Source organism: Giraffa tippelskirchi, chromosome X, assembly GCF_054371585.1.
Source record: "Giraffa tippelskirchi isolate mGirTip1 chromosome X, T2T-mGirTip1v1.2.pri, whole genome shotgun sequence".
Lineage (NCBI taxonomy): Eukaryota > Metazoa > Chordata > Mammalia > Artiodactyla > Giraffidae > Giraffa > Giraffa tippelskirchi.
In genome coordinates, this window is record NC_137289.1 from 153,261,007 (window position 1) to 153,286,969 (window position 25,963).

At 53.5% G+C, this 25,963-nt stretch overlaps 1 protein-coding gene across 13 annotated transcripts in view; it reads right to left on the reverse strand.

The window, feature by feature from the left end:
* Window positions 1-5,845: 5,845 nt before the first annotated feature.
* The window catches only part of LOC145535504 (granulocyte-macrophage colony-stimulating factor receptor subunit alpha-like), a 29,733-nt gene continuing 9,615 nt past the window's right edge, over window positions 5,846-25,963 (reverse strand). For 2 of the 13 annotated variants that reach the window (XM_081563950.1, XM_081563949.1), the window contains exons 2-13: window positions 22,660-22,761; window positions 21,618-21,870; window positions 21,301-21,443; window positions 19,859-19,982; window positions 18,569-18,695; window positions 18,297-18,469; window positions 17,763-17,896; window positions 15,327-15,356; window positions 14,055-14,190; window positions 11,658-11,754; window positions 8,639-8,720; window positions 5,846-7,483 (exon numbers count right to left, since the gene is read on the reverse strand). In XM_081563950.1, the coding sequence (XP_081420076.1) occupies window positions 7,388-7,483; window positions 8,639-8,720; window positions 11,658-11,754; window positions 14,055-14,190; window positions 15,327-15,356; window positions 17,763-17,896; window positions 18,297-18,469; window positions 18,569-18,695; window positions 19,859-19,982; window positions 21,301-21,390 (1,089 nt within the window). In that variant the 5' untranslated portion in view covers window positions 21,391-21,443; window positions 21,618-21,870; window positions 22,660-22,761 and the 3' untranslated portion in view covers window positions 5,846-7,387. Of the gene's footprint in view, window positions 7,484-8,638; window positions 8,721-11,657; window positions 11,755-14,054; window positions 15,088-15,183; window positions 15,357-17,762; window positions 17,897-18,296; window positions 18,470-18,568; window positions 18,696-19,858; window positions 19,983-21,300; window positions 21,444-21,617; window positions 21,871-21,960; window positions 22,033-22,659; window positions 22,762-25,963 lie in introns of those variants that run through there. The other 11 variants (XM_081563947.1, XM_081563944.1, XM_081563945.1 and 8 more) reach the window with 9 other exon arrangements.

The following is a 25,963-nucleotide window of genomic DNA, read 5'->3' on the forward strand; positions in this document are numbered from 1 at the left end:
CTGCTCCGGCACACACACCCACGGAAGGACCGGGGATGCCCAGCGTGGGCCCCCGGAGCCGGCAGGTATCACCGTCGGCAGAGGCTGTCCCCCATGTCTCAGACAGACAGAGGGACAGAGAGACGGGGCTCCCCGGGACCCTGAGACCCTAAGCCGTCAGCCGCTGCCACTGGGAGCTCGTCAGAGAGAGACAGACGCCTATAGACACAGACGGAAGCAGCCCAAGTTAGCAGTGACCCAGTTTGTACTGCGGTCCGCCCACAAATGACATTTCCTGAAGTCTCGCTTTTCTGTGTTAACTTCTGTGCCTCGTCACCTGAAAGAGAGACCCAGTTTTGCCGCAGAAGACCCTGATATGCTTTGTCGATGCCGGCTGTTTCTGTTCTCCCTCCTGGCTTCGATCATAATTTCACACCGTCGCCGTGTGCTCACTTGCTCAGCCGTGTCTGGCTCTTTGCCGCCCCGTGGACTGCAGCCCGCCAGGCTCCTCTGGCCCTGGGAGTCTCCAGGTAAGAACACTGGAGAGGGTTGCCACGCCCTCCTCCGGGTGATCTTCCTGACCCAGGAGTCGAACTGTTGTCTGCTGTGTCTCCTGCATTGGCAGGTGGATTATCACTAGCGGACTCTATCTTTTTCACATTTTTGGCTTTTCAGATACCCCTGGCAGGAGGCACAGAGTGCCCGTGGACCTCTCCCCCGCCACCCCCCATTCTCCCGTGAGCCCCTTACTATGAACATCCTGCAGCAGGCAGTGCATCTGTTACCATGGAGGTGCTGAGAGTGTGTGTGGTAGTCACTCAGTCGTGTCCAACTCTTTGTGACCCCACGGACTGTAGCCCACCAGGCTCCTTTGTCCATTGGATTCTCCAGTCAAGAATACTGGAGTGGGTTGCCATTTCCTTCTCCAAAAAGGCTGATGAAAGTGTGTGTGGTGTACATATTCCTGGGGTGGTCAGTTCATGTGTCCATCTATCCGGATGACAGCCTCATTCGTTCACACACTTGCCTAGGGGGTGGTTGGGAACAGCCTTTGTAGGTGTGACTCAAGTTCACAACCAGCTGGCTTAAAGCAAAAAGAAGAGGCTCCAGTGGTGGCGGGCCTTGTCTAATCAGGTGAAGTGGGTTTTTTTTTTTTTTTTCCTTTAAATGTGTGGGGAGGGGGACTTGAAGGAAAGAAAAAAGTGCTCCATCTAGTGGTGGGCCTCATCTAATCAGGGGAAGGTTTTTTTTTTTTAAAAAAAATTGGGGGGTCGAAGCAAAGAGAAGATACTCCATGTGGTGGTGGGCCTCGTCTAATCAGGTGAAGTTTTTTTTTTTTTTTTTTTTTTAATTTGGCCACACTGCACAGCGTGTGGGATCTTAGTTCTCCTGACCAGGGACTGAACCCTCGCCTCTTGCACTGGAAGCAGTGAGTCTTAACCACTGGACCAACAGAGAATTCCAGCTGAAGTCTTAAAAGCAGACACTGAGGTTTCCCAGAGAAGATGAAATTCTGTCTCCAGACCGCAGTGTCAACTCCTGCCTGGGGGTCCAGCCTGGCCCCCTGACCTGCAGACTTCAGACTCACCAGCCCCACAATTGCCGAGCGAATTCCTTGGAATGAACGTCTCTCCATACTTAGGCATATCTCTCAACATATGCGTCTACCTTTCTCCAGATGGATATGTGTAGCTAGATCTCTTTCTATATATAGATAGATATCTGTATATCTACCTTTGTATGCATACAGTTGGCCCTCAGCGGCCTGGGTTCTGCACGTGTAGGTGTGGAAGGCCAGTATAAGATTCTGTCTCTCCCTATATACATACATATATATATATATATATATATATATATACACATACATACATATATCCACACACACATACATATATCCACAGACACATATATAAATCTCTCTGTATATCCATAGCCTACATCTCATCTCTATCATCTACCAACTATCCATCTACCTGTCAATCTCTCTGTGTCTGCCTGTATATATCTACAGCTGTCAGTCAATCTATCATCTACCTTCTTACCTATCTTGTCTACTCACTTGTCTATCTTCTCTGTCTACCTATCCATCAATCTGTCTACCTATCTATCATCTCTACCTACCTATCTAATGATCTATTTGTCCACCTATCATCCATATCTACCTATTGATTATCTACCTATTTGTCTATTGATCTATCATCTGTATCTACCTATCATCTCTATTCACCTATCTGTCTGCCTATTTATCTATCATCTCCATCTACCTATCATCTCCATTTACCTGTCTGTCTGTCTGCCTACGTATTTGTCTATCAATCAGTCTATCATCTGTATGTACCTATCTGCCTATCATCTCTATTTACCTATCTCCCTATTTATCTATCATCTCTATCTACATATCTAGCATCTCTGTCTACCTATCTATCTATATCTTTCTATCTATATCTATCATCCACCTACTTACCTATTGTCTACTTACCTGAGTATCATCTCTGTCTACCTATCCATCTATCTGTCTACCCATTTGTCCATCCACCATCTGTGTCTATGTATCATCTCTGTCTGCCTATCGATTATGTGTGTACCTATTTGTCTACCTATCCATCTATCATCTGTATCTATCATCTATATCTACCTACCTATCATCTATATTTGCCTATCTGTCTACCTATTTATCATCTCTACCTACCTATCATCTCTGTCTACCCATCAATTATCTGTCTGGGTACCTATTTGTCTATCTGTCCATGTACCATCTGTATCTATCACCTATATCTACTTATCATCCTTATTTGCCAATCTGTCTGTCTACCTATTTGTCTATCATCTCTTTCTACCTGTCTATTCTTTCATCTCTATCTACCTATCATCTCTGTCTACCCATCGATTATCTGTCTGGGTACCTATTTGTCTATCTCTCCCTCTATCATCTGTATGTACCTATCATCTCTATCTACCTGTCTATTATATCTATCATCTCCACCTACCTATCTACCTACTATATCTATCATCTCCATCTACCTATCTGTCTGTCTATTATATCTATCCTATCTACCTACCTACTTGTCTCTCTATCACATCTATCTGCTCATCTATCATCTGCCTATCTATCCACACATCTGTCACAAATCGCGATCCAGTTGGTCTTATTTCTCTGGCGAGGCCTGACTGCTACAGTTTCCCGGTAGCTTTGAGCGGAGTTGAGCTGCCAGCAGGGCTGTGGCTGAGCCTTCCCTGGTCTGGAGGCGTTCTGGGCGTCCCGCGTCCCGCCCCAGGAAGAAGGCCTGCAAAGTTCAGAACAGGCAGGAGACAAAGCCTAGCCCAGCAATGGGGAAATGCTCTGTAGAGACGTGGATGGACCCCGAGTCTGTCGTACGGAGTGAAGCAAGTCAGAAAGGGAGAAAACCATCTTCCCGACCCAGGGATCGAACCTGGGTCTCCTGCGGATTCAGTTTGTTGTACAGCAGATACTAACACAGTGCTGTAAAACAAGCTGAGTGCCAAAGAAATGCTGCTCTTGAACTGTGGTGCTGGAGGAGACTCTTGAGAGCCCCTTGGACTGCAAGGAGATCCAACCAGCCCATCCCAAAGGAGATCAGGCCTGGGTGTTCATTGGAAGGACTGATGCTGAAGCTGAAATCCCACTACTTTGGCCACCTGATGCGAAGAGCCTACTCATTGGAAAAGACCCTGATGCTGGGAAAGATTGAGGGCAGGAGGAGAAGGGGATGACAGAGGGTGAGACGGTTGGATGGCATCACCGACTCGATGGTCATGAGTTTGAGTCAACTCTGGGAACTTGGTGATGTTCCCACCAACACCGGGAGTTGGTGATGGACCAGGAGGCCAGGTGTGCTGCAGTCCATGGGGTCGCAAAGAGTCAGACACAACTGAGCAACTGAACAACAACAAGGAAGAAGCTGTAAGTTGGAGCAAATTTCAGATTCAAAGGCCAATGTCACTCACACGCCGTCCACTTCCTCCTCCTTCTCCACGTGATGTGTTCTCAGCTTCTTCCCCGGGAGGTGGCTCCCTCGGGATGGGAACTATTCTCTGCCTCCCTCTCCTGGACTGTAATAGCCCACCAGGCTCCTCCGTCCATGGGACTTCCCAGACAAGAATACTGGGACGGCGACCCACTGCAGCATTCCTGCCTGGAGAATCCCACGGACAGAGGAGCCTGGAGGGCTACAGTCCACGGGGTCGCAGAGAGTCGGACACGACTGAGTGAGCAACACACACACACACACACCCCTTTCAGCGCCCCCCCCGGGGGACCCCATGATGCTAAAACAGACCCTGCTGCATGCATCCAATGCATCCATGCCCGGTAACTCGGTCCTCAATGAAAGCATCAGCTGTCTATTTCAGGACGCGGCGCAGCCGGCTGCGGAGCCGCCCCGGGAGGGGGCCCCGGGAAGCACGTGCTCGCCCTGCGTCCTCCCGCACGGAGAGGACCCGGGAGGCGGCTGGGGTCGCCAGGACCGACCCCACCAGCCCAGCTGCGCCAGCTTCCTCATCCTCCCGGGCGACACTGCAGACAGCGACACCCCCGACTCCCCGGGCGCTGGTTCCTGCACGGGCGTCGTGGTGCAGGGCGCTGGTTCCTGCAGGGGCGTCGTGGTGCAGGGCGCTGGTTCCTGCAGGGGCGTCGTGGTGCAGGGCGCTGGTTCCTGCAGGGGCGTCGTGGTGCAGGGCGCTGGTTCCTGCAGGGGCGTCGTGGTGCAGGGCGCTGGTTCCTGCAGGGGCGTCGTGGTGCAGGGCGCTGGTTCCTGCAGGGGCGTCGTGGTGCAGGGCGCTGGTTCCTGCACCGGCGTCGTGGTGCAGACCACAGGTCTGGGTTTGCATCGCGGTGCAGACCCAGGAGGGTACACAGCTGCCCCCTGGGGCGGCAGACATGGAACAGCTGGGCCGGCAGCCTCAGCGCCCAGCGGAGGCCTGAGAGGGGGCCCTTCTGGGGGGACAGGATGGGGAGCGGAGCCGGGGGCATCAGATCCTCAGTGCCGGGGGCGTCCGGTTGAAGAATTGCTTTCTTTTTCTCGTTAGAGTAACTTTGCTGCCGTTGAGTCCCTCAGTCGTGTCCGACTCTCTGCGACCCCATGGACTGTAGCCCACCGGGCTCCTCTGTCCATGGGACTCTCCAGGCAAGCATACTGGAGTGGGTTGCCATTTCCTTCTCCAGGGGATCTTCCCGACCCAGGGATCAAACCCGTGTCTCCTGCATTGGCAGGTGGATTGTTTGCCATGGAGTCACCTGGGAAGCCTCTAGAATGACTTTACTTTAAAAAAAAAATTTTTTTTTTTAATTTTACAGTATAGTTTCCCAGATAGCTCCGTGGTAAAGAATCCACCTGCCAATGCAGGAGACAGAGGTTTGATGCTTGGGAAGGTCCCCTGCAGGAGGGCATGGCAACCCACTCCAGTATCCTCGCCTGGAGAATCCCATGGACAGAGGAGCTTGGGGGGCTACAGCCCATGGGGTCACAGAGAGTCGGACACGACTGAGCACAGAGTTGACTCACAACATTGTGTTACTTTCAGCTGCGCAGCAAACTGATTCACTTGTGGAGACACACATGTTTTCAGACCCCTTTTCATTATAGGGTCCGACATGATACGGAATACGATTATATGATTCCCTGAGATGTACCATAAATCTCTGTTGCTTATCTATTTTAGGTCTAACACTTTATGTCCATTAATCAATTCACATTTAACACTTTTCACCCCAAACATCTAAATTACACCCCCGCCCGCCCCAACCCTACCTTCCTTTCCCCATTGGTAACCATTCTTCTGGAACCTAAAAAAATAAGATAAAAGGCATTTGTGTTCAAACGGAAACAGACTGACAGACGCAAATAGCTCACGTTCCCTGAGTTGTGTAATATCCACGTGTTAAAACGACACAGCTGTTGTGTCCGGATCATTTCTAGCCCCGAAGCGTTTTCACCTGGCTGCGTGCCAGGTTTTGGATCACTTTCCAGCACGAAAAACCGGCTCCCCAAGACTTCTGACCCCAGTCTCTTCAGACCCTTTTGGGGGGGTGGGGCGGTCCCAGGCAGCCCAGACTTCCGACCGACCGGCTTATAAAATCGGGCTTCCCAAGACCCCCTCCTTGGGGCTGGGTAATTGTCTAAAACGGCTCACAAAGCTCATGAAAAGACCGGAGTTAAAAAAACAAAAAAAAGGCTTTGCCGGTTTGTGAAAAGAGCATCCGACTCAGCTGGTTTTGGTGGAGGATTCCAGCGGAACGGGAGCAATGCACGCCACACGCATGAGGGGCCGGGAGGGTGGGCGGAAGGAACCTCCACGCCCAGAGGGTGACGTTTGAGTCTGCAGGTCTGGGGACGGCTCCGAGCTCACCCATCACGGCCGCTCAGCGAAGCTCCCCTCCTTGGGACCCGTGTGGTGGGCAGAGAAATGTCCCCAGGGACGTCTGCGTCCACTCTCCGTGTGGTGGACAGAAAAACATCCCCAAGGATGTCCACGTCCTGGTGCCCGTGTGGTGGACAGAATAACATCCCCAACGACATCCCAAGTCCCGGAACCCACACACAGGACGCCTTCTGACGCAAGGAAGTTAACAGCTGTGATGAATGTCAGGATCCCGAGATGGAGAGTGGGTCGTGGACCGCCCGCCCGGGGGTAAGGTCATGACAGACACCGTTACAAGAAGTACACAGGAGGCCATACGAGCTGTAATGGACAGATTCCTGCCACGCCAAGCCCATCGTGGAGGGCCTGTTACAGTAGCCTCTGGAAATTCATTTCTTTCTAAACTGCAGCTGATACAGGGGAAAAAAAAAAAAGGAGGATGCATTCTGTCTGCCAGCAGAAGCAGAGGCAGGGGAGATGGCGTTCCAGCCCCAGTGGCCGCCGACAGCCTGCACACCTGCGTGTGATGAAGACGTGGGGTTCCAGGAGGCGCTGAGAGGTGCGTTCACTGTTCAGAACTGCAGGCACCAAAGCACCTCTCCAGCTGCAAAAGCACCTTTGAAAAAGATGCCATTATCTTTTAGAGTAAAAAAAAAAAAAAAGTAAATCGTTGTTCAGTCACTCATTCATGTTCGGCTCTTCATGACTCCATAGACTCTAGAAGGCCAGGATCCTCTGTCCATGGGATTCTCCAGGCAAGAATACTGGAGTGGGTTTCCATTTCCTACTCCACGGGCTGTTCCCGACCCAGGGATTGAACCCGCGTCTCTTACATTGGCGGGTGAGTTCTTTACCACTGACTCCCTGGGAAGCCTCACTAAAAGGACAAAAAGAATGCTATAAAAACGCTCACGACAATTTAAAAAAGCTTCATTCGAAACAGTAAATAAAACGTTTAAGAAATGTTTAAAAAATATGTTAAAAAAGTCAACAGCGTCTAGAAAGTCCCGGGTACGGAGACGCCTGGAATTCACCGTTTCGCTGGGGCTTCCGTGACTTTCTCCACCGTTAAGACCTCTTCCTTGTCACCTTTTCCCATTTCCTGCGCAAACTTCTCCCATAGCATCTGATGGGGGAGAAAGGCAGGGATGTCAACTCCCCAGGAGCCCCCAGGGAGCCACGGACGGACGTGGAGGGTTTAGACAGAAACGGGAGCCGGGTCTCCGAGGGGGGGCTTGTCACGGCTGATGAGCTGGGGAGGGACATCTGAGACTCAGGTACCGCACTCGCTGGGACCGCACGGAGCTCAGAGCTTGGAAGGAGAGTGTCGGGGACCCTAGACCTCCCGGGGGACCCGCCAGGGCGAGTCGGTGTCTGTGAGAGGGGCAATGGCTGGCTCAGAGACCCAGGTGAGCAAGCAACCAGGTCGATGTGACGTCAGGCAGGCCGTGGAGGAGGCGGACACAGTCCCCGCCTCGGGAAGACGGGCTCCTCGGGTGCACCCACGAGGAGGCGAGGGTTTCCCACATTTGAAAGTGAAAGTCTTAGTCCCTCGGTTGTGTCCAACTCTTTGCGACCCCATGGAGTATATAACCTGCCAGGCTCTCCTCTGCCCATGAGGATGCTCCAGGCAAGAATACTGGAGTGGGCTGCCATTCCCTCCTCCAGGGCATCTTCCCCACCCAAGGAATTGAACCCAGGTCTCCCTAATCGCATTCGGATTTTTTTTTTTTTTACCATCTGAGGCACAAGGGAAGCCCAGGAATACCGGAGTGGGCTGCCATTCCCCTCCTCCAGGGCATCTTCCCGACCCAGGGACCGAACCCGGGTCTCCCGCATTGCGGGCGGGTTCTTTACTATCTGAGCCACCAGGGAAGCCCTACATATGAGGGGGTCTCTCTTGTCCCTTTTTCATCTTGTGTGCTGACCCCCTGGAGATCTGGCAGGACCCTTTCAGTCTGTCTCTCTTGTCTCCTGTTCCTTGCTGTTTTTCATCCTTTCTGTGTGCTAGAGATCTGGCTGGACCCTTTCCGTCTGTCTCTGTCTCTCTCTGCCATCCCCATCTTCCCCTTCTCTCCTCCTCCTTCCCCACATTCCGGCTCATTTCCCCGGACACAGCTTGCAGACAAAACCCCCACCCCCCCAGAGAAAGCCAGCGAGCAGGACACGGGATTCCAGCCTCGTCCTCTGGGCCGCTTTGGCTGAGCGCAGATGAGATGCTGGGCTCACCATTCCCCACCTGTCCGTCCTGGCTACCCCTCCTCACTCACCCCGGACATACCTCGTGGTCGATCTGATGGTTATCGTTCAATTTGTCTTTGACCTGCGGAACCGGAGGGAATAATCTGTGTGTCCCGAGGAACCTGGGGAGATAAGAAAGGAGATGAAGACCAGACCGACGGGCCCACATTTCCGTCCTGGCTCCCAGAGGAGAGGCACGGTCATGGTAAGTGCAAACACGCCCTCTGGACTCAGGCCTTCAGGACAGTTTCCTCTAAGATTCTCAGAAGGGGAGACTTCCCGTAGAGGTCCAGGAGTTAAGACGTCACCTTCCAAGGCGGGGGGTGTGAGTTTGGGCCCTGGGGTGCCGGTTCAATTCCTGGTCAGGAAGCTAGTTCCCACATGCCTCGCACAGGAAAAAACCCATAAAACAGAAGCACTATTGTAAGGAATTCAGTAAAGACTTTAAAAATGATCTACATCGTGGTACACATATATATATATGATGGAATATTATGCAACCATTAAAAAGAATGAAATAATGCCATCTGCAGGGACATGGATGGACCCAGAGAGAGTCATACTGAGTGAAGTCAGTCAGACAGAGAAGGAGAAATATTGTATGGCTTCCCTTATATGTGGAATCTGAAAAGAAATGATGCAAACTTACTTACAAAACAGAAAGAGACTCACAGACTTAGAAAACCAACTCATTGTTATGAGAGAGTGGGAAGATGGAGACAAGGGCTAGTCAGGGAGTCTGGGATGGACATGGACACACTGCTGTGTTTAACATGGAGAACCAGCAAGGACCTGCTGGACGGCACAGGGAGCTCTGCTCAATACTCTGTAATAACCTGATGGTTCCCAGGGGGAAGGATGGGGGAAGGGATAGTCAGGGAGTCTGGGATGGACATGGACACACTGCTGTATTTAACATGGAGAACCAGCAAGGACCTGCTGGACGGCACAGGGAACTCTGCTCAATGTCACGTGGCAGGCTGGGTGGGAGGGCAGTTTGGGAGAGAATGGATATGTGTGTATGGATGGCTGAGTCCCTTTGCTGTCCACCTGAAACTATCACAACATTGTTCATCGGCTATACCCCAATACAAAATAAAAAGTTTAAAGTGTGAAAAAAAAAAAAAGAGGAGAGACATAAAAAAAAAAAAAGATGATCCAGAAACAAAACTTAAAAAAAAAATCACAGAAGGACGGCCTCCAATCTTAGACTGTGGAGAATATAATAGACTGTGCGAATGTACTTAAGAAATGCCCGGGAAAGTCTTTCCAGAAACTTCACTCACTGTGTTTGAAGAGAAACCAGAGGATTGAGGTCAGGAGGAGAAGGGGACAGCGGAGGATGAGATGGCTGGATGGCATCACCGACTCTATGGACATGAGTCTGAGTAAACTCCAGGAGTTGGTGATGGACAGGGAGGCCTGGCGTGCTGCAGTCCATGCGGTCGCACAGAATCAGACACGACTGAGCGACTGAACTGAACATTCACTGTCGCGGGTGCAGAGACGGCAGTGGCAGTATGTGCCCAGTCTTGAGCAGCTTGGAGGAATCCACGCTCTCTGAGCACAGGACGCCCAACCAGGGCGGGGGCGGGGGACTCCTGGTGACAAAGACGCCCCGGGTGGATGCCCACAGGTTCCCCACGCCCTGCAGGAGGGTCTCTCCCTGAGCCAAATCTCCCCATGGCTTTGCAGAGCACACAGGCTTTATTGTGCACGTGTGGGCTTCCTTCCGGGGCATCTGAGAGAGCCTGTGTGACTGCTGAGCTCAAGTGACAGGAAAGACGCTGGCAGGGGTCCGTGTGGTGGGGGAAGCCGGCTGCAGCGGCCTGGGAGCCGGGGCTGAGTAACACGCTGCGGTAAAGCAGAAGTCGGACCAGGAGGGACACTCTGAGAATTTCAGATGCTCCAAAAGACGGGGAAGGCGGGACCTGCCGCACAGCTGAGCTGTAAGGGGGCTTTCCTGCTGACTCAGACACTAAAGACTCCGCTTGCAATGCAGGACAGCTGGGTTCGATCCTTGGATCGGGAAGATCCCCTGGAGGAGGGCATGGCAACCCACTCCAGGATTCCTGCCTGGAGAAACCCATGGACGGAAGAGCCTGGCGGGCTGCAGTCCACGGGGTCGCAGAGAGTCGGGCACGGCTGAGCGACTCACTCTTTCAAAACTTCATCTACCTCTACAAGGATTCAACCAGCTGCTTCTGCAGCTGCTGACCTTCAGTCATCTCCTGAAAGGAGTTCAGGGTGGAGAGCAGACATGAGACATTCTGCCCTCTGGAGGAAAAAAACCAAAAAACAAAAAAAACCTGGCAGGACAGGTCTTCAGATAGTTAGATATTCTCAGGAGCCCATTTTATGAGCCCAACTCTTGTATCTCCTCATAGCAAGACAACTGAAATGCTTCACGGTGATGTCTGCTCCCCTGGCAGACTAGCAGAGACCTTCTGCAAAAAAATATATATATGCTTGACTGCGTGAAGTCCCCCTTCAGCAAAATCACATATACACCAACCTGCCTTTCCTGCCTCTTTGCAGCAGCTCCTCAGAGCTATCTGAGGCACTGTGTCCTGGGCTGCAATCGTTCATTCATTCCTTTGTTCATTTAGTCGTTCAGTGGTGTCCGACTCTCTGCGACCCCATGGACTGTAGCCCGCCAGGCTCCTCCGTCCATGGGATTCTCCAGGCAAGAACACTGGAGTGGGTTGCCATGCCCTCCTCCAGGGGATCTTCCCGACCCGGGGATCGAACCCAGGTCTCCCGCATTGCAGGCGGATTCTTTACCATCTGAGCCACCAGGGAAGCCCGCGCTCCTAATTTCGCCCCAAATAAAACATAAACTCGCAACGTTCACATTGTGCATTTTTCTTAAAGTCAACACTGTTTTCCCCAGAGAAATCTTCTTATGGAAAACCCACACAGTGGCTCGGATCGCCTGGGGGGTTTGCAGGCTGCCTTCTCATCTTTGTGGGCTGATCGGGGGGTGGGGGTGACTTTAGAATAAGCACTGGGCCCTCCACTGACCAGGGGGGTGCTGACCCGGGACTCCCCAGGGTTACCTTTTGAAAAGGCAGCTGAGGGTCAGGCCACACACGAGAGTCCCCAGGACCACCAGAACGTAGACGTGCACCAGGCTGGACTCTGGTTCTTCGGAGCCTGGGGAAGACAGAGTGGGGGCACGTGCCAGGGACCCCGAAGGGGAGGGGGAGGAGCTGCCAGCCCACGTCCTCACAGGCGAGGAAACAGTGAAACTGGAAGTATTAGTCCCTCTGCCATGTCTGACCCTTTGAGACCCCGTGGACTGTAGCCCGCCAGGCTCCTCTGTCCATGGGATTCTCCAGGCAAGAATACTGGAGTGGGTTGCCATGCCCTCCTCCAGGGGATCTTCCTGACCCAGGGATCAAACCCAGGTCTCCCGCATAGCTGGTGGATTCTTTACCATCTGAGCCACCAGAGAAGCCCCCTAAGGAGCAGTGAAATCTACAAGAGTACCCTAACCCGGAGCTTTCACAGCAAATGTTTGTGAGACAATAGACGGCACTTTGCTGACAAAGGTCCGTCTAGTCAAAGCTACGGTTTTTTCCAGGAGTCACGTACGGATTGAGAGTTGGACCATAAAGAAGGCTGAGCGCCGAAGAACTGATGCTTTTGAACTGTGGGGCTGGAGAAGACTCTTGAGAGTCCCTTGAAGAGCAAGAAGATCAAACCAGTCCATCTTAAAGGAAACCAGTCCTGAATGTTCATTGGAAGGACTGATGCTGAAGCTGAAACTCCAATCCATTGGCCACCTGATGCGAAGAGCTGACTCACTGGTAAAGACCCTGATGCTGGGAAAGATTGGGGGCAGGAGAAGGGACGACAGAGGGTGAGATGGTTGGATGGCGTCACTGGCTCCATGGACATGAGTTTAAGCAAACTCCAGGAGACAGTGATGGACAGGGAGGCCCGGCGTGCTGCAGTCCATGGCGTTGCAAAGACTCAGACAGCCCTGAGCGACTGAACGAGAGATGAGCCCAACACCATGTTCAAAACCCCTAAAGCACTCTGAGAACACAGCAACCTAAAGACCATTCGATTTAAAAATGGACAGAAGAAAGGACGAATAGGCAGTTCCAGGCAAACAGCTGTAAACTGCATTCCCTCCCATTGGGTGAATTTATGACAATGTTAACTCTTCTTTTGATATTTACTCGTTTATTTGACTGTGCTGGGGCTTGGCTGCGGCACCTGGGACCTAGTTCCATGAGCAGGGATTGAACCTGGGGAGCCCAGCCTCTTAGCCACAGGGATTCCCTATGGCCTCTGTTCTGCGCTTTGGTCTTTTCGCCTTAGGGCGTGTGAGGTCTGAGCGTCCTGACCAGGGGTCAAACACACATCCCCTGCGTTGGAAGGCAGATCTCAACTGCTGGACCCCCAGAGAAGGCCCCTCCCACCTATTCTTAAGCTTTCATTTCACGTGTCATTTAGAATAAGTGCTCTTTACAATAAACTATTTTCCCCTGTCGGAGAAGGCAATGGCACCCCACTCCAGTACTCTTGCCTGGAAAATCCCATGGACGGAGGAGCCTGGTAGGCTACAGACCATGGGGTCGCTAAGAGTCGGACACGACTGAAGCGACTTAGCAGCAGCAGCAGCAGCATTTTCCCCTGTCCGTCTTAGTCGCTCAGTCGCGTCCGACTCTTTGTGACCCCCATGGACTTGAGCCCCCCAGGTTCCTCTGTCCATGGGATTTCCCAGGCAAGAATACTGGAGTGGGTTGTCATTTTCTTCTGCAAAATTATTTTCCTAAACAGGGCACATTTTTCACCTGTGAATCGTCAAAAGTACAAGGAGAAACTCTCAGTCTATCAGAGTCATTATAACCTGATGGACGCATCCACTGTTGCGACATTTCTCAGTATACACAGATAAAATGTGACCTGTTACGCAAAGCAGCATCTTTTCTTTTAAGCGATATGTCAATTGTCAAAACTGCATATTCCGGGTGGCAGGCCAAACCAAAAAATAATCACGTGGAGGTGAGCCAAGTCTGTTCAGAAGTGTATTCTGGGAAAAGTCGTATTCTGGGAAAAGTTAATGTTTGTGGGGTTTTTTTTGGCCCATAGTTTAAATTAATCCTTCCCTGGTGGCTCAGACAGGACAGAATCTGCCTGCAATGCAGGAGACCTGGGTTCGATCCCTGGGTCAGGAAGATCGCCTGGAGAAGGAAATGGCAACCCACTCCAGTATTCCTGCCCGGGAAATCCCACAGACAGAGGAGCCTGGCGGGCTACAGTCCGTGGGGTCGCAAAGAGTCGGACCCGGCCGAGTAACTTTCACTTTCACTCACTAGCTGTTGCTGATGCCAGGGGGACAGTGTCACCAGGGGCTCGTGGACGGGAACTCTTCCCAGAATGGCTCAGAGAAGGACTCAGCGTGCCAGGACCTGCGCTGGTCCTGGTCTCGGGACACCTACCGAACTCAACGGGCTGGCTCCAGGCACCCCAGTGGGCTTTCCGGGCATCCGCTGTCCGGATCTTCACAGTATGTTTTGCTTTGGATCCCGGTTTCGGAAAGTTGTATCGATTTCCCGAGTCACCAAACACCACGATCTTTGGAGAAAGCAGAAAGTTAGAGCTGTCAGCTGTGTCGAGAAAAAGAGTGGGGTGTGTGTCTTTTCAGTTAGTTGCCAAGTGAAGTGAAAACTTCAAGCCCACCCCCCCCCCGCCCCCCGCAACCTGGGCGTGACTGTTGTACTTTGCATCCTGAACACTTTGGAGAGATGCTTAGATAAATAAAGACAATGGATGATTGTCCTCCATCTTCTGAGTAACTACTCCTGAGGCTCCTGGGATCGTTCAGCAGAGATGCAACAATGGTTCAGGAACCGCAGTGGATGTGGACAGACCCACGGACAGATCATGGCCCCGAGAAGGATGTTCAGAGGACCCAGTTCACCTTCCTCATCAGAGAGAGGATGATACCAAGGTCACAGTGGTGGCGAAGCTTAGAAAAAATCAACAAAAAGTACTTGGATGATCGGCCTCAAGAGGAGTTTTGAGGGACGCAATCATCTCTGCAACACTTCAAGGGGTATTTCCTGGACCAACGTGGATAGAAGAGGGGGACCCCAGTCAAGCGGTAACCAGGGGTGCCGCTATATCCCTGTCTTGATATGCTAGGGCAGGGGTCCTCAGCCGCTGGGCTCTAAGGCCTGATGACCCGAGGTGGAGCTGATGTAACAATAGAAATAAAGTGCACAATAATGCAACGCCCTTAAATCACCCAAAACCATCCCCCTCTGTGCACGGAAAACTTGTCTCCCATGAAAGTGGTCCACGGTACCAAAAACGTTGGGGACCACTGCTCTAGGCGAACCCCATCGTCTGATTTTTATCTCATCCCCATCCTGGCCGCTGCGGGAACAATTGCACTTGGCGTGTGTCCGTTTACCAATATTGCAGGATTAAACTGGGCTTCTCCGGTGACTCTGTAGGTCAAGAATCTGCCTGCAATGTGGGAGATGCAGGCAGATGGGAGTTCAGTCCCTGGGTCGGGAAGATTCCCCTGGAGGAGGGCGTGGCCACCCACTCCAGTATTCTTGCCTGGAGAATCCCACGGACAGGGAAGGCCGGTGGGCTACAGTCCCTGGGGTCCCAAGGAGACGTGACTGAAGAGACTGGGCATGCCCACACACATGTGGGATGAAACTGCACAGGCGATATTCAGGGTCAGGGTCGCCACTCACCAGCTGACTTCTGCCGCTGCTGGGGTCACCCTGGAAAAAAGCCCAAACCAGAAGAGAATATTTACTCTTCTCCAACTTGAAAGTTTTTCACAGGTCTCATGCCATCTCCCCTTTCTATGCAATCAAGACAAAACAAGAGTCAGGGCCCAACAAACAGCTGAGCCCTTCCATTCGGCCTGAGCTGGAGTTGGCACCACATAGAAGGAGGGAACGTGTCCACAGGACAGACGGCGCCCCTGGCTCACGGCTCCTGCTAGAAACTCAGCTGGTGAAGGATCTGAGAATGCAGATGGGCTTGGAGAGGACAGTCCTCCTGGTCCACACTGGGTCCAGGGGGACAGAGGAGAGGGTGTGTCATGTCTACACTGGGTCCAGGGGGAGAGAGGAGAGGGTGTGTCATGTCTACACTGGGTCCAGGGGGTCTTGAGAAGAGGGTGTGTCATGTCTACACTGGGTCCAGGGAGTCTTGAGAAGAGGGTGTGTCATGTCTACACTGGGTCCAGGGGGACAGAGGAGAGGGTGTCTCCGTGTCTACACTGGGTCCAGGGGGACAGAGGAGAGGGTGTCTCCGTGTCTACACTGGGTCCAGGGGGACAGAGGAGAGGGTGTGTCATGTCTACACTGGGTCCAGGGGGACAGAGGAGAGGGTGTGTCATGTCTACACTGGGTCCAGGGGGACAGAGGAGAGGGTGTGTCATGTCTACACTGGGTCCAGGGGGACAGAGGAGAGGGTGTGTCATGTCTACACTGGGTCCAGGGGGACAGAGGAGAGGGTGTGTCATGTCTACACTGGGTCCTGGGGGACAGAGGAGAAGGTGTGTCATGTCTACACTGGGTCCAGGGGGACAGAGGAGAGGGTGTATCCGTGTCTACACTGGGTCCAGGAGGACAGAGGAGACGGTGTCCCCGTGTCTACACTGGGCCCTGGGGGACAGAGGAGAGGGTGTTTCATGTCTACACTGGGTCCAGGGGGAGAGAGGAGAGGGTGTTTCATGTCTACACTGGGTCCAGGGGGACAGAGGAGAGAGTGTGTCATGTCTACACTGGGTCCAGGGGGACAGAGGAGAGGGTGTGTCATGTCTACACTGGGTCCAGGGGGACAGAGGAGAGGGTGTGTCATGTCTACACTGGGTCCAGGGGGCCGTGAGGAGAGGGTGTGTCATGTCTACACTGGGTCCAGGGGGACAAAGGAGAAGGTGTGTCATGTCTACACTGGGTCCAGGGGGACAGAGGAGAGGGTGTGTCATGTCTACACTGGGTCCAGGGGGACAGAGGAGAGGGTGTGTCATGTCTACACTGGGTCCAGGGGGACAGAGGAGAGGGTGTGTCATGTCTACACTGGGTCCAGGGGGACAGAGGAGAGGGTGTGTCATGTCTACACTGGGTCCTGGGGGCCGTGAGGAGAGGGTGTGTCATGTCTACACTGGGTCCAGGGGGACAGAGGAGAGGGTGTGTCATGTCTACACTGGGTCCAGGGGGACAGAGGAGAGGGTGTGTCATGTCCACACTGGGTCCAGGGGGACAGAGGAGAGGGTGTGTCATGTCTACACTGGGTCCAGGGGGACATGAGGAGAGGGTGTGTCATGTCTACACTGGGTCCAGGGAGTCTTGAGAAGAGGGTGTGTCATGTCTACACTGGGTCCAGGGGGACAGAGGAGAGGGTGTGTCATGTCTACACTGGGTCCAGGGGGACATGAGGAGAGGGTGTGTCATGTCTACACTGGGTCCAGGGGGTCTTGAGAAGAGGGTGTGTCATGTCTACACTGGGTCCAGGGGGACAGAGGAGAGGGTGTGTCATGTCTACACTGGGTCCAGAGCGACAGAGGAGAGGTTGTATAATGTCTACACTGGGTCCAGGAGGACATGAGGAGAGGGTGTGTCATGTCTACACTGGGTCCAGGGGGACAGAGGAGAGGGTGTGTCATGTCTACACTGGGTGTGGGCAGAACGGGATCGGAGAGCTCACCCGTGTCTACACTGGGTTCAGCAGGACGTGAGGAGAGGGTATCCCCGTGTCTACACTGGGTCCCCGCGGACGTGGAGTACAGGGTTCCTGCCTGTCCACACGGGGCCCCTCTGTGTTTGGAGCAGTGGAGCCTTCTTGTCTACACTGGGTCCAGCTGGACTCGGAGTAGAGGGCTCCTGTCTACACTGGGTCCCCGCGGACGTGGAGTACAGGGTTTCTGCCTGTCCACACAGGGCCCCTCTGGGTTTGGAGCAGAGGACCCTTGTCTATACTGGGTCTGGGCAGACCGGGGTCGGAGGGCTCACCCACGTCTACACTGGGTCCAGGTGGCCCTGGAGCAGACCCTGGATTTCCCCTGACGCCCGCCCATTCCGAGCCCCCTCTCCTGCCCCAGGCCCTCCCGTCGGGCCACGGGGGTGGCTGCCAGGCTTCCCGAGGCCCGGGGCCCTCCCGGAGCCGAGTCCGCTCACCTGTCTCTGGATGTCCAGCTGGTACTGGAACTCCCTGCTGGACCGTTTCTGTCGGGTCCTGGGCTTCTCCCACCGGATGAGGCAGAGGGATTCGTTGCAGTGGGCGGTGACATTGGCGGGAGGGTTGTACCGCTCTGTAACGAGACCCCAGGGACAGCTGTGATGCGGAACAGCTCCCCTGGAGCACGGAGGGGCGACCCGTTTCTGCCATCCCGACACTGACGAGAGGTCCCGAGTTCACCAACAGGAGGGAGCAGCTTCAGAGACTGGAATGATGCATCTCTAAGCCAAGGGCTGCTGGCTGCCACCAGGAGCTGGCAGACAGAGGAAGGAGCGGGTGTTCTTTCAGACCCTCCAAAAGGGACCAAGATTTCTGGCCCCCAGAACCCTGGGACGGTACATTTCCGTTCTTTTAAGCCTCCCAGTCTGTGGTCATGCGTTACAGCATCTCCGGGAGTCTCAATGCAGATGCCTATGCAAATTCTGTCACCTCTGGCTAAGCACTGGTTTTACATTCCAGGTGGTTGTTCTCACCTATTTCCTTTAAGAGCAAAACCGAGTCAAAGAACTGGATTCCTGTTTGTTGGCTGGTACCGTTAACCAGGAAGTAACTGTACGACGTTAATCCCGAGAGGTCTCGGAGGTGACATCCCACGTGGGTCCCCGAGTCTTTCAGGTAACGAGGACATTCCCTTTCGATTTTTTTCCTGGGAGATCCCAAAACGTTCAGAGAACCGTCAGGGCAGTTTGCACTTCCTCACAGCATCTCTCAGGGTTGTCTACGGCTACGTGAGGTCAACACTTACTTTGATCGCGTGTACAAAAAATACTGGACGTCATCGGGGGCTGCGCGGCCCCTGGCCCAGGTGCAGTTCATGAAATCTGCGTCGTAGATAACGCAGGAGAAGTTTCGGGCAGCTGTGTCCTCCCCACCTGGGAAGGGACAGAAACATAATGATGAGGTTTAAAGGGGGATGCACCCAATGGCTTCATGGCGCAAAGAAGAATCGATACCAATCCTTCGCAGACTCTTCCCAAAACAGAAGAATACGTTCCAGGCATCTCACACACAAAGCGGCGGATACAGCTGACAATACTGTGTTGTCCACTTGAAATTCACGGAGAGAAAAGAGATGAGATTAAAAGACGCTTGCTCCTTGGAAGAAAAGCTATGACCAACCTAGACAACGTATTAAAAGGCAGAGACGTTACTTTGGTGACAAAGGTCTACCTAGTCAAAGCTATGGTTTTTCCAGTGGTCACGTATGGCTGTGAGAGCTGGACTATAAAGAAAGCTGAGCGCCGAAGAATCGATGCTTTTGAACCGTGGTGTCGGAGAAGACTCTTGAGAGCCCCTTGGACTGCAAGGAGATCCAACCAGTCCATCCTAAAGGAAATGAGTCCTGGGTGTTCATTGGAAGGACTGATGTTGAAGCTGAAACTCCAATCCTTTGGCCACCGGATGCGAAGAGCTGACTCACTGGAAAAGACCCTGATGTTGGGAAGGATTGGGGGCAGGAGGAGAAGGGGACGACAGAGGATGAGATGGCTGGATGGCATCACCGAGTCGATGGACCTGAGTTTGAGCAGCTCCAGGAGATGGTGAAGGACAGGGAAGCCTGGCGTGCTGCAGTCCATGGGGTCGCAAAGAGTCGGACACGACGGACTGACTGAACTGAACTGAAGAGAGAAGATCCCCGAAGGGTTCTCACCACAAAAAAAACCAACCAACCAACAAAAACACACGCGACAGAAGAGATACGTTAACAGCTCGATTGTGGCAGTCATTTCGAAAGCACGCACACACTGAAACGGCAAATGTGGGAATCCGCTGGCGGCCCAGTGGTTCGGGCTCCACACTTTCGCTGCTGTGGGCCTGGGGCCTGGGTTCAATCCCTGGTCAGGGAAGTCAGGCTCCACAAGCCGCAAAGGACCGCCAAAAGCAAAAAACACCAAAATAACTAAACAGAACCAAAAAATCCTCAAATATACACAATTCCTGTGTGTCAGGTATGTCCCATAAAGCTGAAAAAGGTGGGACAATGGAATCTGCATGCTCCTGGGGAGCAGAAGGGTCACCCCTGTGTTTTCCCTACCTGGGTTAGTGTAGAGCAGCATTTCTGAAAGCCGTCTTTGGTTGATATTTACTTTGACGGTGAGGGTGACTCCCCCATGGAGAGAACAGTCCGGAAATGTGCAGTGACATTCGCTGTCTTTGACCTGAAGAGGTGCAACCAGCCAGTGGGTTAAGAGCCTGTCTTCTTTCCTCTCATCCTCACAGTTTTGCTCCTACACTGACCCCCGTCACGGCATCCGCCTCCCTGTGTGAAATCTCGCCCAGGTACCTTCTTTGAGAAGAGGCCCCCTAGCAGGGTTCAGAAAGTCATTGTTCAGAGCTCACCTTTTTCAGAAAAAAAATTATTTTTAACTGGAGTACAATTGCTTTGGGCTTCCCAGGTGGCTCAGTGGGTAAAGAATTTACCTGCAATGCAGGTGACGCAAGAGACATGGGTTCCATCCCTGGGTCGGGAAGATTCCCTAGAGGAGGGCATGGCAACCCACTCCAGTGTTCTTGCCTGGAGAATCCCATGGACAGAGGAGCCTGGCGGGCTGCAGTCCATGGGGTCCCAAAGAGTCGGACACGGCTGAAGGGACTCAGCAGGCAGGCACATAATTGCTTTACAGAGTTGTGTTAGTTTTTGCTGCCACAGTGTGAATCAGCTAGAAGCATACACACGTCCCCTCCCTCTTGAACCTCCCTCGGAACCCACCTTGGGGTCACCACGGATCTTGTGAAAACATCCAGTCCAGTTACACAAGCCCCAGCTGAGGTCTGGGAGCCTCCGTTTGTCACAAACTCCCAAGGGGTGCAGAGTGGCCTGCTCTTTGCGCCCTCATCGCTTTAAATTTTTTGGAACCTCACACTACCCCCCCCCCCCGTGTGTTTGGCCACACCACGCACAGCCTGTGGGAATCTTAGTTCCCTGACCAGGGGCTGAACCCACAACCCCTCCAGTGGAGGCTCAAAGTCTTAACCAGCAGGGAAGTCCCCGCGCCCTCTTCTATGGGATTGATTTTTCTTGTCTTGTCTCACAGTCGTCAGTCTCTCACGAGCATCATGTTTGCACTGTATCCAGGTCAGTCCGTTTAGTTTGTTTCCATGTAACAGGCGGAGCGAACGCTATTATTTTTCTCAGGATCGCGTCTAGCACGTGGACCAACTGAGCAAAGGAACGTGGCTCCCCCGGGGAGTCAGCCTACTGAATACATACTGGACGTGAGGGTCACTTCCCTGGTGCACCCCGAACCATGACTTCCTCGATGTGTCCCCGACTCACTCTCGAGTTTTTGTCGCTCATGCTTGACGAGAGCTCGACGAAGGATCGCAGGCGGCCCGTCCAATCTACCTCACCGCTGTTGCTCAGTCGCCCGGTCGTGTCCGACTCTCTGCGACCCCACGGACCGCAGCCACGCCAGGCTTCCCTCATCCTTCACCGTCTCCCGGAGTTTGCTCAAACTCACGCCCAGACCGCCTTACCTTTTTCTTAATCAGCTCCTTCTCCTTGTGAATCAACACGCATTCCCCGTGGGTACTGTTCTCCCAGCAGTCCCAGCTCAGCTTCATCATCTTCGGGTCAAACTTCACATGTAGACTGGAGTTTGGCTTCGCGGTTGGAAGATCTGGAAGACGTGACCTCAGGAATCAAGAAAATCCCCTTTTCCCGACTCCATACCCACTTAAGCAATTCGTCTCAGGTCTCGCAAGCAAAGATCGGCGTTGGGGATCACTGTCAACCACCTCTGTCAAGTCCTCTTTGTCTCCCCCCCACCCTCTGTCCCGTCTCTCCTTCCTACCCCTTTCTCCAAGTGGAGATATCTCTGTTGTTTTTGTATAGTCAGTAAGCCGTGTGCAACTCTTTGTGACCCTGTGGACCACGGCCCACCAGGCTCCTCTGTCCGTGGGATTCTCCAGGCAAGCATACTGGAGTGGGTTGCCATGTTCTCTTCCGGGGCATCTTCCCGACCCAAGGATTGAACCCGCGTCTCCTGCACTGTAGGCAGATTCTTTACCACTGAGCCACCAGCGCAGGCCAAGTGGAGACGTCTACTGTGAAAATAAATGAAGACCAACCAAGTGAGAAGGAGGGGAGGCTATTTATTCCCATCTCGTCATGGGAAGGGAGTCGGGTACCATCACCTGTGTCTGCAGGCTGGGTGGGGGACCGTTCACATCACCACAAGGGGTGAACACAATAGGAGGTATAATGCCGGCAGACTGTTGAATAGAAGGAAAATCATGAAACTAGACACAGCCATAGGCATGGCTATGCCTATAGACATGCCAACCAACAAAGGTCCGTCTGGTCAAGGCTATGGTTTTCCCAGTAGTCATATATGGATGTGAGAGTTGGACTATAAAGAAGGCTGAGCGCCGAAGAATTGATGCTTTTGAACTGTGGTGTTGAAGAAGGCTCTTGAGAGTCCCTTGGACTGCAAGGCGATCCAACCAGTCCATCCTAAAGGGAATCAGTCCTGAATATTCATTGGAAGGACTGATACTGAAGCTGAAACTCCAATCCTTTGGCCACCTGATGCGAAGACCTGACTCATTGGAAAAGACCCTGATGCTGGGAAAGATTGAGGGCGGGAGGAGAAGGGGATGACAGAGGATGAGATGGTTGGACATGAGTCGATGTCCATGAGTTGATGGACATGAGTTTGACCAAGCTCTGGGAGTCGGTGACGGACAGGGAGGCCTGGCGTGCTGCAGTCCGTGGGGTCACAAAGAGTCGGACGTGACTGAGTGACTGAACTGAACTGATAGGCCCGTGTCCCAGAAGCTGGGGTCAGGGCAATGGGGGAGGCACAGAGAGGTCAGGCACATTCACATACTCACCCTGCTGTTCCTGGGTGAGCAGCCACGCGGAGTCAAGCACCACAGAGAGGAGGAAAACCATCGCCAGAGGACTCGCAGGGCTTCCTGGACGACGCAGAAGCTCTGCGGGGAGAGAAAAACCACCCTTCGTGAGAGTCTTGATGTGGACAGCAGTGATGTTTCCCCGGGGAGACGGGGAAAAAGAACCCACAGGACTCTCTGCAGAGTGGTGGTCGGCGTTGGCAAGCTGACCTGGCCAGCAGCGTGGGTCACCTGCTTACAGTGGTTAAGACTCCACCCTCCCAACGCAGGGGGCCGTGGTTTCAATCCCTGGTCGGGGCACTAAGATCCCCCCATGGTATGCAGTGCAGCCAAAAAATAAATTAATTAACTAAAAAGACAATTTGGAAAAGGGTGCAAAGTGCACGGGCTTCCCAGGTGGCGCTGGTGGTAAAGAATCTGGCTGCCAACACAGGAGACTCAGGAGAGGCTGGTTCGATCCCTGGGTCGGGAAGATCCCCTGGAGAAGGGCACGGCAACCCACTCCAGTACTCTTGCCCGGAGAATCCCACGGATGGAGGAGTCTGGCGGGCTACAGTCCACGGGGTCACAAAGAGTTGGACACGACTGAGTGACTTAGCACACACACAGAGTGCATAATTCCACTTCTGTGACTTTCTGGAAAAGGTAAAACTACAGCTGAGTGCAGAAGAAGTGATGCTTTCAAACTGTGGTGGCGGAGAACCCTGTCGAGAGTCCCTTGGACTGCAAGGAGATCCAACCAGTCCATCCTAAAGGAAATCAACCCTGAATATTCACTGGAAGGACTGAAGCTGAAGCTGAAGCTCCAATACTTTGGCCACGTGATGTGAAAGTAGACTCGCTGGAAAAGAGCCTGAGGCTGGGAAAGATTGAGGGCAGGAGGAGAAGGGGACGACAGAGGATGAGATGGTTGGACGGCATCACTGACTCGATGGACATGAGTTTGAGTAAGCTCCGGGAGCTGGTGATGGACAGGGAGGCCTGGCGTGCTGCGGTCCATGGGGTTGAAAAGAGTTGGAAACGACTGAGTGACTGACCAACAACCATGGGGACAGAAAAAGCATCAGTGGTTGTCAGGGGTTATGAGAACAGGAGGGATGAACAGCTGGAGGACAGGAAATTTTTAGGGCAGTGGAAACATTCGGCTCTAATGACGGATACATGCGATCACACGCTTGCCCAAACCCATAGAACGTCCAACAGCAAGGTCAGTTCCATTCAGTCCAGTTGCTCAGTCGTGTCTGACTCTCTGCGACCCCATGGACTGCAGTACACCAGGCCTCCCTGTCCATCCGCAACTCCTGGAGGTTACTCAAACTCAGGTCCATCGAGTTGGTCCATCTCATCCTCTGTCATCCCCTTCTCCTCCTGCCCTCAATCTTTCCCCACATCAGGGTCTTTTCCAATGAGTCAGTTCTTCGCGTCCGGTGGCCAAAGGATTGGACAACAGCAAGAGTGACCCCTAATGCAAATCATGACTTTGAGCCAAGAATATTGCATCAAACTTGCTCCATCAATTGTGAGAGACGTCCCACACTGATGCTTGCTGTCCATCATTGGGGAACTAACCGTAGGGGGAAGCGGGTACGTCGGAATTTCCAGCACTTTCCGAACCTCATGTTTCTGCAAACCTACACTCGTCCTAAACACATGAACTTGACTAACATTAAACGAAATATTTAGGGACTTCCCTGGCGGTCCAGGGGTTAAGACGGCGAGCTTCCCATGCAGGGGGCTCGGGTTCTATCGCTGGCTGGGGAACTAAGATCTCACGTGCATCTCGGACAAAAATATAAAATTAAAAAATTAAACTTTAAAAAAAAAAAAGTACGAAGGTACCGTGCTCTCTCCCCCACAAAGCCACACTCCACAGAGAACAGCTGATCGTCCAGCTGGGTTTGGGGTGGCATCTGTGGACGTGCCCACCGTTTCCCCAGCGGGGTTTTCGGTTGGGCTTTCCTGGTGGCTCAGATGGTGAAGAGCCCGCCTGCCAACGCAGGAGACTCGCTTTCGATTCCCGGGCCGGGAAGATCCCCTGGAGAAGGGCGCGGCAACCCCCTCCAGCGTTCTCGCCTGGAGAGTCCCTCCCACCGACAGAGGAGCCTGGCGGGGCTACGGTCCACGGGGCCGCCAGGAATCAGACCCGCTGACTCTGGCCGTGGTGACCCCTTTCCGGCATCGCTGTGACTTGCAATGTGCCTTTACCTTTGTCGACAGGGCCAGTCTCCGTGTGTCTCGAGCTGAGTCCTTGCAGACCCCCCTCCTCATCTCTCCGCGCTCCCAGGAATCCCATCCTTCGAACTCTCTTTTCCCCGAGGGTTCCCCCTCTCTGTCTCTATTCTACCGTGCACCGTCGTATTGTCCATCGTGTCCTTGGGTTTAGGAGTCTACCGGTCTCAGGGTGGCTTCCTGTCTCCTTCCATCTTTCCTTCCTCCCTCTGGTACTCACAGACCGTCTTCCACCTCTCCGCTCAGCTGTAGCTCCGCTCCGAGAATCTTGCGTGTCAGAGGCACGTCCAGGTCAGTGCCTTCAGGCTCCAGTCCCCACCCAGAGGGCTTCGGCCACGCTCCACCGAGGCTCTCGGACCCCGCTGCGGGACCCACCACCCGCAGACCTCCCGCCCGCGTTCTCCACGGCCTCCCATTCTTGGCCCGCGTCTCCCCTCTGGCGACACTGGCATCTACACAGGGGACCTCCCGGCTCCCGTGGGCGTCTCCACCGGCAAATAAACCCCCCAGCTCCCCGCACCCCAGCTGCCCTTGCACGCCCAGTCCCCATGGGTCAGCATCACCCGTGATGCCCCGTCTCGGAGACCTGGTCATGACGGTCACAGTCTGCTGACCCTGCACACGCTCGATACCAGCCCCTCGTCCTCCTGCTTCACTCGTGTCTGACTCTGTGGCCCCGTGGACCGCAGCCAGCCAGCCTCCTCTGTCCATGGGATTCTCCAGGCAAGGACACTGGAGTGGGTTGCCATGCCCTCCTCCAGGGAACCTTCCCGACCCAGAGATCGAACCTACAGCATTTCCTGCATCTTCTGCCTTGCAGGCAGACTTTTTTTTTTTACACTGCTGAGCCACCCGAGAAGCTCCCAACCCCTGACACCCCCAGCCTCTCTGGTAACAAGTCCCCTGGGCCTCCCATGTTTGATTCTCTGCTGTTTCCACAAAGCGCTCCCCTCCTCTGCCGCCTTCTCCGCCTTCCCTTTCCAGACTCATTCAGACCGTCTGCATCTTCACCAGGTCCTCCCGGCCGGATGCCGCGGATGGAGGACCACAAGCA